Here is a 17,804-nt window from a genome sequence, read left to right as displayed (position 1 = left end):
AGAGAATCTCTAAATATCATGAACAAGGGTACAGATATTACTGAACTTACCTCTCTAAGAACTCTTGGGTGTAGTCCATCCGGCCCTGGAGATTTGCTTACATTTACTTTACTTAACTTACCTTGTACCATCTCTACATTAAGCCAGTTCAGTACATTACATGATGTGTTACCAGCACTGACCTGTACATGATGCGTTACCAGCACTGACCTGTACATGATGTGTTACCAGCACTGACCTGTACATGATGCGTTACCAGCACTGACCTGTACATGATGCGTTACCAGCACTGACCTGTACATGATGTGTTACCAGCACTGACCTGGCCAATGTCAGCTCCTTTTTCCATAGTGTATACAGAACTAAAGAACCCATTCTCTATAACTGGACCCTCATGTGTATTCTCTATAACAGGACCCCCATGTGTATTCTCTATAACTGGACCCCCATGTGCATTCTCTATAACAGGACCCCCATGTGCATTCTCTATAACAGGACCCCCATGTGTATTCTCCATAACTGGACCCCCATGTGTATTCTCTATAACTGGACCCCCATGTGTATTCTCTATAACAGGACCCCCATGTGTATTCTCTATAACTGGACCCCCATGTGCATTCTCTATAACTGGACCCCCATGTGCATTGTCTATAACAGGACACTCATGTGTATTCTCTATAACAGGACCCCCATGTGTATTCTCTATAACAGGACCCCCATGTGTATTCTCTATAACAGGACCCCCATGTGTATTCTCTATAACAGGACCCCCATGTGCATTCTCTATAACAGGACCCCCATGTGCATTCTCCATAACAGGACCCCCATGTGAATTCTCCATAACTGGACCCCCATGTGTATTCTCCATAACTGGACCCCCATGTGTATTCTCTATAACTGGACCCCCATGTGTATTCTCTATAACAGGACCCCCATGTGTATTCTCTATAACAGGACCCCCATGTGTATTCTCTATAACAGGACCCCCATGTGCATTGTCTATAACAGGACCCCCATGTGCATTGTCTATAACAGGACCCCCATGTGAATGCTCTATAACTGACCCTCATGTGAATTGTCTATAACAGGACCCCCATGTGTATTCTATATAACAGGACCCCCCATGTGTATTCTCTATAACTGGACCCCCATGTGTATTCTCTATAACTGGACCCCCATGTGTATTCTCTATAACAGGACCCTCATGTGCATTGTCTATAACAGGACCCCCATGTGTATGCTTTATAACAGGACCCCATGTGAATTCTCTATGACTGGACCCCCATGTGTATTCTCTATAACAGGACCCTCATGTGCATTGTCTATAACAGGACCCCCATGTGTATTCTCTATAACAGGACCCCCATGTGCATTCTCTATATCAGGACCCCCATGTGTATTCTCTATAACAGGACCCCCATGTGTATTCTCTATAACTGGACCCCCATGTGTATGCTCTATAACAGGACCCTCATGTGTATGCTCCATAACAGGACCCTCATGTGTATGCTCCATAACAGGACCCCCATGTGTATTCTCTATAACAGGACCCTCATGTGTATTCTCTATAACTGGACCCCCATGTGTATTCTCTATAACAGGACCCTCATGTGTATTCTCTATATCAGGACCCCCATGTGTATTCTCTATAACTGGACCCCCATGTGTATTCTCCATAACTGGACCCCCATGTGTATTCTCCATAACTGGACCCCCATGTGTATTCTCCATAACTGGACCCCCATGTGTATTCTCCATAACTGGACCCCCATGTGTATTCTCCATAACTGGACCCCCATGTGTATTCTCCATAACTGGACCCCCATGTGTATTCTCCATAACTGGACCCCCATGTGTATTCTCCATAACTGGACCCCCATGTGTATTCTCCATAACTGGACCCCCATGTGTATTCTCCATAACTGGACCCCCATGTGTATTCTCTATAACTGGACCCCCATGTGTATTCTCTATAACTGGACCCCCATGTGTATTCTCTATAACTGGACCCCCATGTGTATTCTCTATAACTGGACCCTCATGTGTATTCTCTATAACAGGACCCTCATGTGTATTCTCTATAACTGGACCCTCATGGGCATTTGTTACACTGTGTTAACCAGGCCTAAGGTGGTGAGGGAACTATATAGCACTTTATTTTATACAGTTTTATATGGTATTTATACAGTATGTATATAGATATATAGTCAGTATATTATGGCAGTATTGACTATGAACGCTACAACATGACATTATATGGCAATGGTCTCTAAACTGTGGACCTCCAGCTGTTGCAAAACTACAGCTCCCAGCATTCCAGGGCAGCCAATGGAGCTCTTTTCACATGACATCCTGAAGATTAGCGCTCATTTCTCCTTAGTTCTCCTTAACCCTTAGTTCTTCGCTCATTTTCTACTACATTGCTATTTACACACTCTCCTCCACATGCAGTAAAATATGGCTATAAAGTATGGGAGAGTTTATGGAGCCTACATACTAAACATCAGGAAGGATATTGTGGTGTTTACGAGATTCCTAGATGGGATTATATACATGATTCATAGAAATTTATATACCAGGAATACAAGAAACGCCACCTAAAATATATGTTTCCTGCCGCTGGGCCGGATTCCCTTACAAGATTCACCTTTACTCACCTTCTGACCTGTCATTGAGACACAACACTTTTTTTTTCCACGTCTCTTGGTTATGTTCAGGTCACAAAAGGTCACAAATTAATTGAGTAAAGTCTCGTGTAAACCCCCGATCCACAGATTGTAATAGTGCGAAATGGTCCTTAGGGCCCAAATGATACAGCCGGACAATATATAAATATTACAATGATGTAGTGTTAAAGTCATATCACCGTACACTGTATAAATAAAACCTACATGTCAGTGACCGACCAGGGGACAGGGAGTGTAAGCCCTAAACTGACCCTAAAGCCGCTCTCCCTGCCTACTTGCCCACTCATGCTAAACAGTGATTCGACAACTGGGCGCCGGTAGCTTCCTGAACTAAAGTGCTGGGGCCTAATAAAAACACATACTAATAAATAGTCGGTCACCAACCAGAAAACTAACAGGAACATACAACTCTATGGTATATATGTTCAGATGACACAGATCCCAGAGTAGTACAGAGGACACAAATCAGCGGTCATGAACAGAGGACACCATAGATCAGTGGACATGAACAGGGGGCTCAGTGGTCATGAACAGAGGACTCATGATCCTCATGAACAAAACTCGATCTGAATAAAGAACTAAATAACAAATAGAGTTCAAAACACCAGACAGGAAAACGGATAAGTAAACAGATTATAGGAACAGACAGGAGTATAGTATAATCCTCCAGAACATCCAACAGTCCCACTGGACCAGAAACAGGGATCTATAGCTACACAGGAATTATCACAATCCCCCAGATAACCTCCAGTAGAAACAGGAATGTGTTGATACTAGAACGCAATCTCCCAGAGTCCACCTTGGCGATATCTTGTACTAATTCTCAATTCCCCAGATTCCCCATGGACAGGTAACAGGGATATCTAGATACACAGGATATAATTATAGAACACTGTTCGCACTGAACACAAGACAGGAATACGAATGCATCTAAGCAGACTCCACAGGATATAAATTCTAGGACACTGTTCACACTGGACACACAGAATGGACACTCTACTCCACTATAGGAGTAGCCATTAATAATAAATCCAAATGGACTGCTGACCAGCGGCGCACACACATCGAAGTGTGGTCAGGATGAAATATAAAACACAGAACTTCACATATAAAAACACATCTACTAAGAGCATGCCAAATAACATAGCTAAAACCATAAAATACAAAGTGCATGCTAAAACAGATATAGTAGATAAAAGCTCAAACAAAGAGTGTTTCACCCAGCCTCCATTAGCAGCATGTCTAGCATCCAGCAGCTAGCCATCAGGAAGTCCATATGAAGTTAATCGCCAACCACTAGAGGCTAGCCTGAGCTGACATTAAATAGACACACCCAAAAGGCTATTGGCTAACAGAGGCCTGGGCTGAAATAACCAGGGAGTTTTAACTCTTCCCTAACAAGGGAAGATAAAACTGTTCACAACATAGCAAAACCAATAGGCTGTGTGTGAACACAGACCATTACAGACATGACACTACACACGCCAAATAATACAATCAAACAGTGACCAAATAATACAATCCTACAGAGCCCTAATAATACAATCATATAGTGAACAAATAATAGTCATACAGGGAGCAAATAATACAATCATACAGGGAGCAAATAATACAATCATACAGGGAGCAAATAATACAATCATACAGGGACCAAATAATACAATCATACAGGGACCAAATAATACAATCATACAGGGACCAAATAATACAATCATATATAGTGACCAAATAATATAAGAATAATATAAGCATATAGGCGGAGATTTATCAAGACCTGTGCAAAGGAAAAGTTGCCCAGTTGCCCGTAGCAACCAATCAGATTGCTACTTTCATTTTGCAGAGGCCTTGTTAAAAATGAAAGAAGCGATCTGATTGGTTGCTATGGGTAACTGGGCAACTTTTACTCTGCGCAGGTTTTGATAAATCTCCCCCATAGTGACCAAATAATAGTCATACATTAACCAAATAATACAATCATACAGTGACCAAATAATACAATCATACAGTGACCAAATAATACAATCATACAGTGACCAGGTAATAAAATCATACAGTGACCAGGTAATAAAATCATACAGTGACCAAATAATACAATCATATAGAGGGACATTTATCAATGTTTGCTTATGTATTCTTTTTTTTAGTAATTTTTTCCTTACTTTTTTTTTGCTTATGTGCGACTTATTTATCAACTGCTTTCAGCCTGTTGATAATTTTCTTTCACGTAAGCAATTTTCCCTTTTTTACTTTGGTAGTAGCTTTTTCTGCTCCATGTTTGAGCTGGAGTAAATTTAGTCAATTTTTAACCCTGTCGCGGTTAATAAATTCCTGACTACCCGTAGTCCATTTTAAAATTATTACTACGTAGTTAATTTTTGGAAAACTTGCTTTTCTCGCTTTCCAGTCAAAATGTCGCACGAAAAATCGCATAGTCGCAGTTGCGACAATTTTGCGACAATTATAGTAAAGAAAACCTGACTAAACCCGTTGATAAATGTCCATAATAGTGACCAAATAATAGTCATACAGGGATCAAATAATACAATCATACAGGGGCCAAATAATACAATCATACAGTGACCAAATAATACAATCATACAGGGACCAAATAATACAATCATACAGTGACCAAATAATACAATCATACAGTGACCAAATAATACAATCATACAGGGACCAAATAATACAATCATACAGGGGCCAAATAATACAATCATACAGGGGCCAAATAATACAATCATACAGGGACCAAATAATACAATCATACAGGGACCAAATAATACAATCATACAGGGGCCAAATAATACAATCATACAGGGACCAAATAATACAATCATACAGGGACCAAATAATACAATCATACAGGGGCCAAATAATACAATCATACAGTCACCAGGTAATAAAATCATACAGTGACCAAATAATACAATCATACAGTGACCAAATAATACAATCATACAGTCACCAGGTAATAAAATCAGACAGTGACCAAATAATACAATCATACAGGGGCCAAATAATACAATCATATATAGTGACCAAATAATACAATCATATAGGGGCCAAATAATACAATCATATATAGTGACCAAATAATACAATCATACAGGGACCAAATAATACAATCATATATAGTGACCAAATAATACAATCATATAGGGGCCAAATAATACAATCATACAGGGACCAAATAATACAATCATACAGGGACCAAATAATACAATCATACAGTGACCAAATAATACAATCATATAGGGACCAAATAATACAATCATACAGGGACCAAATAATACAATCATATAGTGACCAAATAATACAGTCATACAGGGACCAAATAATAGTCATACAGGGACCAAATAATACAATCATACAGGGACCAAATAATACAATCATACAGGGACCAAATAATACAATCATACAGGGGCCAAATAATACAATCATACAGGGACCAAATAATACAATCATACAGGGGCCAAATAATACAATCATACAGGGACCAAATAATACAATCATACAGGGACCAAATAATACAATCATACAGGGACCAAATAATACAATCATACAGGGACCAAATAATATAATCATATAGGGACCAAATAATACAATCATATAGGGACCAAATAATACAATCATATAGGGACCAAATAATACAATCATATAGGGACCAAATAATACAATCATATAGGGACCAAATAATACAATCATATAGGGACCAAATAATACAATCATATAGGGACCAAATAATACAATCATATAGGGACCAAATAATACAATCATATAGGGACCAAATAATACAATCATATAGTGACCAAATAATACAATCATATAGGGACCAAATAATACAATCATACAGGGACCAAATAATACAATCATACAGGGACCAAATAATACAATCATACAGGGACCAAATAATATAATCATATAGGGACCAAATAATACAATCATATAGTGACCAAATAATACAGTCATACAGGGACCAAATAATACAATCATATAGGGACCAAATAATAGTCATACAGGGATCAAATAATACAATCATACAGGGATCAAATAATACAATCATACAGGGACCAAATAATACAATCATACAGGGACCAAATAATACAATCATACAGGGACCAAATAATACAATCATACAGGGACCAAATAATAGTCATACAGGGACCAAATAATAGTCAAACAGTAACCAAATAATACAATCATCTGGCCAGTGGAGTACCACTTTAAGGGGTTAATAAATTTGCAAAAACTCTAACCGTACGTTATCACTTTGTCATTATGGGGTACTGAGGGCAGAATGATGGGGAAACCTGAATCTGTTTTTATTATAGTACAAGGAACGTGGTAACAAAACGTGAAAAAAGTGAAAGGGTGTGAATACTTTCCGAATGTATTGTACAATAGATTGAACCTATATATACTGTGTGTATGTTTGTGTGTGTATATATATATATATATATATATATATATATATATATATATACATACACACACATGTATTCCTCCATACATATTACAGGTGGTCTGTAAACCAGAGGTGTGGTGTAATATGTATGTCTTCCTCTAGGTGGAGCTATTTTGTCTCATTTAACTGTGCTGTTTTAGAGGACAAGGTATGATCATGTGTTACTTCAGTGGTCTCAAACTGTGGCCCTCCAGATGTTGCAAGACTTCAACTCCCAGCATGCCTGTATTACATGGATGCTCGGCATTCATCAGGGCTTTATTTTACTCATTTCTTTATTTTTTGCCATTTTCAAGACCAATGCACGTTGTCAGTGAATGTAAACCTTTTAATTTTTATTCAGAATAATATAAAGTATAAAGGAGGATAGAGAACCTTCATCCCACTGTCTTGTATCATGTGTGGGTATACAAAAGGTAAAGCCGGGCTCTCCCTCCATACCTGACTGTAAACATGTCCTCCTCTTCCAGGTCTCCAGCTCTACCTACAAGCAGAGGAGTGAAGAGTTTCGCAAACTGTTCAAGGACTTACCAGAAAGCGAGAAACTCATAGTAGGTAAGTGAGACCCGCAACCACATGTGGTCAGGCAATGGCCTGTGAAGATGTATGATCAGTCCTCACACCTCCATGTATATAACCGGCCTGTATTGACTTCCAGATTACGCCTGTGCCCTGCAAAAGGACATCCTACTCCAAGGGCGCCTCTACTTGACCGAGAACTGGATCTGCTTCCACAGCAATATCTTCCGATGGGAAACTTCGGTAATGCCAGCACCCATGTGACCAATGTTAAATGCATGTCCCAAGGGCGCGAGCACCACAGCCTCTGGGGCCCAAAGAGCAGCCACTAAGAAGGATACAAGAGCACCCATAGATCAGTCACCCTATATTAGGGGCAGTACCGGGACCCTCTAAACACATGATAACACTGCTGTCTCATAGGGCACGGAATAGTGCAGCCTTGAGTTTGCCCTCAGCCACTTTCCCTGCCTACTTTAATATCCGCCCTAAGCAACAGAACATGAACTGGATGATGACCCCTACCCTTAGTAAGGTGCAGGGCGCAGCAGTCAAAAGTCAAAGCAATAAAACAAAACACAGTACAGAAGTCAGGGATCAGGTCAGGATACAATGAGTTAAACAGAAACAGGGAAAGAACATACAGACCGATGAGATGTCAGACAGGCCAAGTCATAACCTGGACAGCGGCGAGGTACAAAATCAGCAAGAGAATAGTTAGGTCACAAGTCAAGGTACAAAAGGCTGGAGGCTGAGCAGGGGTTTAAAGGAGAAATCCGGCAAATATAAACTTATACCCTATCTACAGGATAGGGGATAAGTAGCTGATCACGGGGGGGGGGGGGGGGGGGGCTTTATGGGAGCGTGAAAAAAAAACAACCAACTACAGCACTCGGGCATCATCTGCGTTCTCAAAGAAATGAATGGAGGGTAGATACCAGTAGACGACACATGCTGCTCACTGAGAGCCGGGGTCCCATTGCGGAGGGTCCCAGCGGTCAGACCCCCCGCCATCAGCTTCTTAACCCCTATCCTGTGGATAGGGTAACATTTTACATTCTCTGGTGTTCACCTTCAAATATAACGCCTCTGGGGGTGTGAGCAAAGAGGCCGCAGCTGATTGGCTCTATGCCTGCAGCACGTGATGCCTGGTCAGGAGCGATGCTTACACCTGCATTGTATCTCATGCCCGGGGCCCCGTCTGCTCCATGGAGGACTGAGCTGTAATCCGATCTGTGTGTAAGACAAGTGACCATTAGTCTATTACAATAAGAGCTGCACCTCATAGGAGCTTCAGTCACACACAGCAAAGTAAGGGTTAATAACAGGAGCAGAGAGACTGAAGAGGATGTTCTGACCCCTAACCCGAGCCGTACCTACAGCAAATAGGGGAAATATAATATTCCTGGACAAAACATAAAGGGGTTGGGGGTCCCCATCAGAGATTAATAAGATAATAATTGGTGTCCTCCATTTAGGACCCTCAACTATTGTCATGGTGTGGGAAGTGTGTTCATGGTGGGGAGGGTGTTCATATGGTGGTGGTGGTGGGGGGGTGTTCACATGGTGGGGGGGTGTTCACATGGTGGGGGAGGTGTTCACATGGAGGGGGAGGTGTTCACATGGTGGGGGGGGTGTCCACATGGTGGGGGAGGTGTTCACATGGTGGGGGAGGTGTTCACATGGTGGGGGAGGTGTTCACATGGTGGGGGGGGGGGGGGGGTGTTCACATAGTGGGGGGGTGTTCACATGGTGGGGGGGGGGTGTTCACATGGTGGGGGGGGTGTTCACATGGTGGGGGGGGGTGTACACATGGTGGGGAGGGTGTACACATGGTGGGGAGGGTGTTCACATGGTGGGGATGGTGTTCACATGGTGGGGGGGTGTTCACATGGTGGGGGGGTGTTTACATGGTGGGGAGGGTGTTTACATGGTGGGGGGGTGTTCACATGGTGGAAGGGGTGTTCACATGGTGGAAGGGGTGTTCACATGGTGGAAGGGGTGTTCACATGGTGGGGGGGGTGTTCACATGGTGGGGGGGTGTTTACATGGTGGGGAGGGTGTTTACATGGTGGAAGGGGTGTTCACATGGTGGAAGGGGTGTTCACATGGTGGGGGGGGAGTTCACATGGTGTGGAGGGTGTTAACATGGTGGGGAGGAAGTTCACATGGTGGGGAGGGAGTTCACATGGTGGGGGGGGTGTTCACATGGTGGGGAGGGAGTTCACATGGTGGGGGGGTGGTCACATGGCGGGGGGGGGGTGTTCACATGGTGGGGGTGTTCATATGGTGGGGAGGGTGTTCACATGGTGGGAGGGGTGTTCACATGGTGGGGGGGGGTGTTCACATGGTGGGGGGGGTGTTCACATGGTGGGGGGGGGGTGTTCACATGGTGGGGGGGTGTTCACATGGTGGGGGAGGGTGTTCACATGGTGGGGGAGGGTGTTCACATGGTGGGGGAGGGTGTTCACATGGTGGGGGAGGGTGTTCACATGGTGGGGGAGGGTGTTCACATGGTGGGGGGGGGGGTGTTCACATGGTGTGGGGGGTTCACATGGTGGGGGAGGTGTTCACATGGTGGGGGGGGGGTGTTCACATGGTGGGGGAGGTGTTCACATCTCTGACCACATATGTATACCATACTCCACTCTCTGGCCACCTATATACCACACTCAACTCTGTGATCACCTATATACCACACTCCACTCTCTGAACTCCTATATATGCCACACTCCACTCTCTGACCACCCATGTATACCACACTCCACTCAATGATCACCCATATATACCACACTCCACTCTCTGACCACCTATATATACCACACTCTACTCTCTGACCACCTATATATATCACACTCCACTCTCTGACCACCTCTGTGCCACACTCCACTCTCTTACCTCCTATATACCACACTCCACTCTCTGACCACCTGTATATATACCACACTCCACTCTCTGACCACCTATATCTCCCACACTCCACTCTCTGACCACATGTATATCTCCCACACTCCACTCTCTGACCTCCTTTATACCACACTCCACTCTCTGACCACCTATATGCCACACTCCACTCGTGGACCACCTCTATGCCACACTCCACTCATGGAGGACCTATATGCCACACTCCACTCATGGACCACCTATATGCCACACTCCACTCATTGACTACCTCTATGTCACACTCCACTCATGGACACCTCTATGTCACACTCCAGTCATGGACCACCTCTATGCCACACTCCACTCATGGACTACCTCTATGTCACACTCCACTCATGGACCACCTCTATGCCACACTCCACTCATGGACCACCTCTATGTCACACTCCACTCATGGACCACCTCTATGTCACACTCCACTCATGGACCTCCTCTATGTCACACTCCACTTATGGACTACCTCTATGTCACACTCCACTCATGGACCACCTCTATGTCACACTCCACTCATGGACCTCCTCTATGTCACACTCCACTCATGGACACCTCTATGTCACACTCCACTCATGGACCACCTCTATGTCACACTCCACTCATGGACGACCTCTTCAGTGCTGGCACAGATCACAGCTGGATGACTAGCAAGAAGTGATACATGAACCGTGTTCGTACATTAAGAATGGGGGAGGGGCTTTATTTGCATCCTTTGTAGATTGAATTAAAGAATATTTTCACTAGTTTTTCTTTGTATATTCTGTTAGTTCACTGATCCAATCCTGGTACTGAAGTGTTGTCTCCCTGCAGATATGTATCTCCCTCAGAGAGGTCACCTCCATGACCAAAGAGAAAACGGCACGGCTCATCCCCAATGCCATCCAGGTCACCACCGACAACGAGAAGGTAATCTCCAAACTCCTGCACTACATGAAAATGTAGGGTAACAGTATTATAGTAGTTATATTCTTGTATATAGGAGCAGTATTATAGTAGTTATATTCTTGTATATAGGAGCAGTATTATAGTAGTTATATTCTTGTATATAGGAGGCAGTATTATAGTAGTTATATTCTTGTATATAGGAGACAGTATTATAGTAGTTATATTCTTGTATATAGGAGCAGTATTATAGTAGTTATATTCTTGTATATAGGAGCACTATTATAGTAGTTATATTCTTGTATATAGGGGGCAGTATTATAGTAGTTATATTCTTGTATATAGGAGCAGTATTATAGTAGTTATATTATTGTATATAGGAGCAGTATTATAGTAGTTATATTCTTGTATATAGGGAACAGTATTATAGTAGTTATATTCTTGTATATAGGGGCAGTATTATAGTAGTTATATTCTTGTATATAGGAGCAGTATTATAGTAGTTATATTCTTGTGTATAAGAGGCAGTATTATAGTAGTTATATTCTTGTATATAGGAGCAGTATTATAGTAGTTATATTCTTGTATATAGGAGCAGTATTATAGTAGTTATATTCTTGTATATAGGGGGCAGTATTATAGTAGTTATATTTTTGTATATAGGAGCAGTATTATAGTAGTTATATTCTTGTATATAGGGAACAGTATTATAGTAGTTATATTCTTGTATATAGGGGCAGTATTATAGTAGTTATATTCTTGTATATAGGGGCAGTATTATAGTAGTTATATTCTTGTATATAGGAGGCAGTATTATAGTAGTTATATTCTTGTATATAGGATGTAGTATTATTGTAGTTATATTCTTGTATATAGGGGGCAGTATTATAGTAGTTATATTCTTGTATATAGGGAACAGTATTATAGTAGTTATATTCTTGTATATAGGAGCAGTATTATAGTAGTTATATTCTTGTATATAGGGGCAGTATTATAGTTGTTATATTCTTGTATATAGGAGGCAGTATTATAGTAGTTATATTCTTGTATATAGGATGTAGTATTATAGTAGTTATATTCTTGTATATAGGAGACAGTATTATAGTAGTTATATTCTTGTATATAGGAGCAGTATTATAGTAGTTATATTCTTGTATATAGGAGCAGTATTATAGTAGTTATATTCTTGTATATAGGAGCAGTATTATAGTAGTTATATTCTTGTATATAGGAGCAGTATTATAGTAGTTATATTCTTGTATATAGGAGCAGTATTATAGTAGTTATATTCTTATATATAGGAGCAGTATTATAGTAGTTATATTCTTGTATAAAGGAGCAGTATTATAGTAGTTATATTCTTGTATATATAGGAGCAGTATTATAGTAGTTATATTCTTGTATATAGGAGCAGTATTATAGTAGTTATATTCTTGTATATAGGGGACAGTATTATAGTAGTTATATTCTTGTATATAGGAGCAGTATTATAGTAGTTATATTCTTGTATATATAGGAGCAGTATTATAGTAGTTATATTCTTGTATATAGGAGCAGTATTATAGTAGTTATATTCTTGTATATAGGAGCAGTATTATAGTAGTTATATGAATCCAAAAAGCAAGTAAAGAAAGAAGTACCGCACTCACCCACTGTCAAAAGCCGGGAACGAGAGAGGTTTATTTCAGATCATAAGATCGGAATAACAGGTGCAGGACGTGGAGGAGGGAAAAAAGCCACACACGACTAGTTTCACGCCGGACGGCGCTTTCTCTGGCTGACTTGGCTGCAGCCAAGTCAGCCAGAGAAAGCGCCGTCCGGCGTGAAACTAGTCGTGTGTGGCTTTTTTCCCTCCTCCACGTCCTGCACCTGTTATTCCGATCTTATGATCTGAAATAAACCTCTCCCGTTCCCGGCTTTTGACAGTGGATGAGTGCGGTACTTCTTTCTTTACTTGCTTTTTGGATTCATATGAATACTATACCGTTACCTGCACCTCCAGGTCTAGCCTGGATTATCAGTCCACCTGCACAGCCTCGCTTTGTATGCTAAGAACTTTACCTGTTACTAAGGGAGACCACACAATAGTGCCACTCATCTTGTTGGACTGTTTATAGTAGTTATATTCTTGTATATAGGAGACAGTATTATAGTAGTTATATTCTTGTATATAGGAGGCAGTATTATAGTAGTTATATTCTTGTATATGGAGGCGGTATTATAGTTGTTATGTATTCTACATTATATCATACAGATGTGAAATGGAAGGGATATTGATGACTATTTTCTTTCTCAGTTTTTTTTCACATCACTTGCTACAAGGGACAGAAGTTTCTTAAACATGTTTCGCATGTGGCAGAATGTTCTCCTAGAAAAGGTAAGTCAGCACTCTGCATTTGGTATATTTTTGCTCCTAAAATCTTTGCATTCTGGTGGCTCCGAGATGGATTCCTACAGTTGCCTTCTCTTCTTCTCCTATTGATATGTTCATGTTTATTGCAGTTGATCACTATACGGTCTCTATTGCCGGTAACCTTTGCAACGACAGCCCCTGGCTGTACTCCCTGCCCTGCTGTGATTATATTATTGTTTTCATGTAAACAAATCTATATTATCAACTAATCCTAAAATCTTGCTATTTTCAGTCTGACAACTAGGCCTAAGACTAAGTTGAGACTTCCTGCTCTGGTGATAAGAAGGAGGTTCATAATATATTTAGAAAAAAAACAATTGTTCTATAGGTTATAACACTATGGGGGTGGATTTATCAAAACCTGTCCAGAGGAAAAGTTGCTGAGTTGCCCATAACAACCAATCAGATCGCTACTTTCATTTTTGAAAAGGCCTCTGAAGAATGAAAGCAGCGATCTGATTGGTTGTTATGGGCAACTCAGCAACTTTTCCTCCTGACGGGTTTTGATAAATCTCCCCCTATGTATGTGTGTGTGTCGGAGAGAAAGAAGCCTGATCAAGATCCTGATCCATGATCAAAACGCGTTGTTTTAAGTCAATAAACCATGTTTTAAACCTCTATTTCTGTTTTGGAGAAGCGCCAAAATTTCCCTCTCGATATACATGGAGCGGAAGTAGGACTCACAGGCTTTATATATGAGTAGGTGGGGAATGCAGGACTCACAGGCTTTCTCTATGAGTAGGTGGGGATGCAGGACTCACAGGCTTTCTCTATGAGTAGGTGGGGGATACAGGACTCACAGGCTTTCTCTATGAGTAGGTGGGGGAGGCAGGACTCACAGGCTTTCTCTATGAGTAGGTGGGGATACAGGACTCACAGGCTTTCTCTATGAGTAGGTGGGGGAGGCAGGACTCACAGGCTTTCTCTATGAGTAGTTGGGGGAGGCAGGACTCACAGGCTTTCTCTATGAGTAGGTGGGGGAGGCTGGACTCACAGGTTTTCTCTGAGTAGGTGGGGATGCAGGACTCTCAGGCTCTCTCTGAGTAGGTGGGGGAGGCCGGACTCACAGGTTTTCTCTGAGTAGGTGGGGATGCAGGACTCACAGGCTTTCTCTATGAATAGGTGGGGGAGGCAGAACTCACAGCCTTTCTCTATGAGTAGGTGGGGGAGGCCGGACTCACAGGCTTTCTCTATGAGTAGGTGGGGATGCAGGACTCACAGGCTTTCTCTATGAGTGGGTGGAGAAGCAGGACCCACAGGCTTTCTCTATGAGTAGGTGGGGATGCAGGACTCACAGGTTTTCTCTGAGTAGGTGGGGATGCAGGACTCTCAGGCTTTCTCTATGAGTAGGTGGGGGATGCAGGACTCACAGGTTTTCTCTATGAGTAGGTGGGGGATGCAGGACTCACAGGTTTTCTCTATGAGTAGGTGGGGGAGGCAGGACCCACAGGCTTTCTCTATGAGTAGGTGGGGAGGCAGGACTCACAGGCTTTCTCTATGAGTAGGTGGGCGAAGCAGGACCCACAGGCTTTCTCTATGAGTAGTTGGGGGAAGCAGGACTCACAGGCTTTCTCTATGAGTAGGTGAGGGAAGCAGGACCCACAGGCTTTCTCTATGAGTAGGTGAGGGAAGCAGGACCCACAGGCTTTCTCTATGAGTAGGTGAGGGAAGCAGGACCCACAGGCTTTCTCTATGAGTAGGTGGGGGAAGCAGGACTCACAGGCTTTCTCTATGAGTAGGTGGGGGAGGCAGGACTCACAGGCTTTCTCTATGAGTAGTTGGGGGAGGCAGGACTCACAGGCTTTCTCTATGAGTAGGTGGGGGAGGCTGGACTCACAGGTTTTCTCTGAGTAGGTGGGGATGCAGGACTCTCAGGCTCTCTCTGAGTAGGTGGGGGAGGCCGGACTCACAGGTTTTCTCTGAGTAGGTGGGGATGCAGGACTCACAGGCTTTCTCTATGAATAGGTGGGGGAGGCAGAACTCACAGGCTTTCTCTATGAGTAGGTGGGGGAGGCCGGACTCACAGGCTTTCTCTATGAGTAGGTGGGGATGCAGGACTCACAGGCTCTCTCTATGAGTGGGTGGAGAAGCAGGACCCACAGGCTTTCTCTATGAGTAGGTGGGGATGCAGGACTCACAGGTTTTCTCTGAGTAGGTGGGGATGCAGGACTCTCAGGCTTTCTCTATGAGTAGGTGGGGGATGCAGGACTCACAGGTTTTCTCTATGAGTAGGTGGGGGATGCAGGACTCACAGGTTTTCTCTATGAGTAGGTGGGGATGCAGGACTCTCAGGCTTTCTCTATGAGTAGGTGGGGGAAGCAGGACTCACAGGCTTTCTCTATGAGTAGGTGGGGATGCAGGACTCACAGGCTTTCTCTATGAGTAGGTGGGGGAGGCAGGACTCACAGGCTTTCTCTCTGAGTAGGTGGGGGAGGCAGGACTCACAGGCTTTCTCTATGAGTAGGTGGGCGAAGCAGGACCCACAGGCTTTCTCTATGAGTAGGTGGGGAGGCAGGACTCACAGGCTTTCTCTATGAGTAGGTGGGCGAAGCAGGACCCACAGGCTTTCTCTATGAGTAGTTGGGGGAAGCAGGACTCACAGGCTTTCTCTATGAGTAGGTGAGGGAAGCAGGACCCACAGGCTTTCTCTATGAGTAGGTGAGGGAAGCAGGACCCACAGGCTTTCTCTATGAGTAGGTGAGGGAAGCAGGACCCACAGGCTTTCTCTATGAGTAGGTGGGGGAAGCAGGACTCACAGGCTTTCTCTATGAGTAGGTGGGGGAGGCAGGACTCACAGGCTTTCTCTATGAGTAGGTGAGGGAAGCAGGACCCACAGGCTTTCTCTATGAGTAGGTGGGGGAAGCAGGACTCACAGGCTTTCTCTATTAGTAGGTGGGGGAGGCAGGACCCACAGGCTTTCTCTATTAGTAGGTCGGGGAGGCAGGACCCACAGGCTTTCTCTTAGAGTGGGTGGGGGATGCAGGACTCACAGGCTTTCTCTATGAGTGGGCGGGGAAAGCAGGACTCACAGGCTTTCTCTATGAGTAGGTGGGGGAGGCAGGACCCACAGGCTTTCTCTATGAGTAGGTGGGGATGCAGGACTCACAGGCTTTCTCTATGAGTAGGTGGGGGAAGCAGGACTCACAGGCTTTCTCTATGAGTAGGTGGGGGAGGCAGGACTCTCAGGTCTTCTCTATGAGTAGGTGGGGATGCAGGACTCACAGGCTTTCTCTATGAGTAGGTGGGGGAAGCAGGACTCACAGGCTTTCTCTATGAGTAGGTGGGGGAGGCAGGACTCACAGGCTTTCTCTCTGAGTAGGTGGGGATGCAGGACTCACAGGGTTTCTCTCTGAGTAGGTGGGGGAAGCAGGACTCACAGGCTTTCTCTATGAGTAGGTGGGGAAGCAGGACTCACAGGCTTTCTCTATGAGTAGGTGGGGAAGCAGGACTCACAGGCTTTCTCTATGAGTAGGTGGGGGAAGCAGGACTCACAGGCTTTCTCTATGAGTAGGTGGGGAAGCAGGACTCACAGGCTTTCTCTCTGAGTAGGTGGGGGAGGCCGGACTCACAGGCTTTCTCTATGAGTAGGTGGGGGATACAGGACTCACAGGCTTTCTCTATGAGTAGGTGGGGGATGCAGGACTCACAGGCTTTCTCTATGAGTAGGTGGGGGAGGCCGGACTCACAGGCTTTCTCTATGAGTAGGTGGGGGATGCAGGACTCACAGGCTTTCTCTATGAGTAGGTGGGGGAGGCAGGACTCACAGGCTTTCTCCATGACACCTTCCCCTCTATCCTATGCTGTCCTCTGATAGGTGACCTTAGAGAACCCCTTTAGTTAGGTTTGTGTGGCTGTAGTGATAATAGGGGAGATTGATCAAAACCCGTCCAGATGAAAAGTT

General features: G+C 43.6%; 1 protein-coding gene across 4 annotated transcripts in view; it reads left to right on the top strand.

Annotated features, from left to right (window-relative positions):
- The window catches only part of GRAMD1C (GRAM domain containing 1C), a 165,450-nt gene that overhangs the window by 65,847 nt on the left and 81,799 nt on the right, over positions 1-17,804 (top strand). For all 4 annotated transcript variants that reach the window (XR_008889167.1, XM_056559942.1, XM_056559943.1 and 1 more), the window contains 4 exons: positions 7,623-7,707; positions 7,811-7,914; positions 11,419-11,514; positions 13,787-13,867. Coding sequence is in view for 3 of the 4 variants with exons in the window: in XM_056559942.1 (XP_056415917.1) it covers positions 7,623-7,707; positions 7,811-7,914; positions 11,419-11,514; positions 13,787-13,867 (366 nt within the window). In the remaining variant the exon portion in view is untranslated. The remainder of the gene's footprint in view (positions 1-7,622; positions 7,708-7,810; positions 7,915-11,418; positions 11,515-13,786; positions 13,868-17,804) is intronic.

The sequence above is a fragment of the Hyla sarda genome, chromosome 2, assembly GCF_029499605.1.
Source record: "Hyla sarda isolate aHylSar1 chromosome 2, aHylSar1.hap1, whole genome shotgun sequence".
In the NCBI taxonomy this organism is placed as follows: Eukaryota; Metazoa; Chordata; class Amphibia; order Anura; family Hylidae; genus Hyla; species Hyla sarda.
Note: the sequence above shows the minus strand (reverse complement) of the source record. Positions and strands in the feature narration are given on the sequence as shown.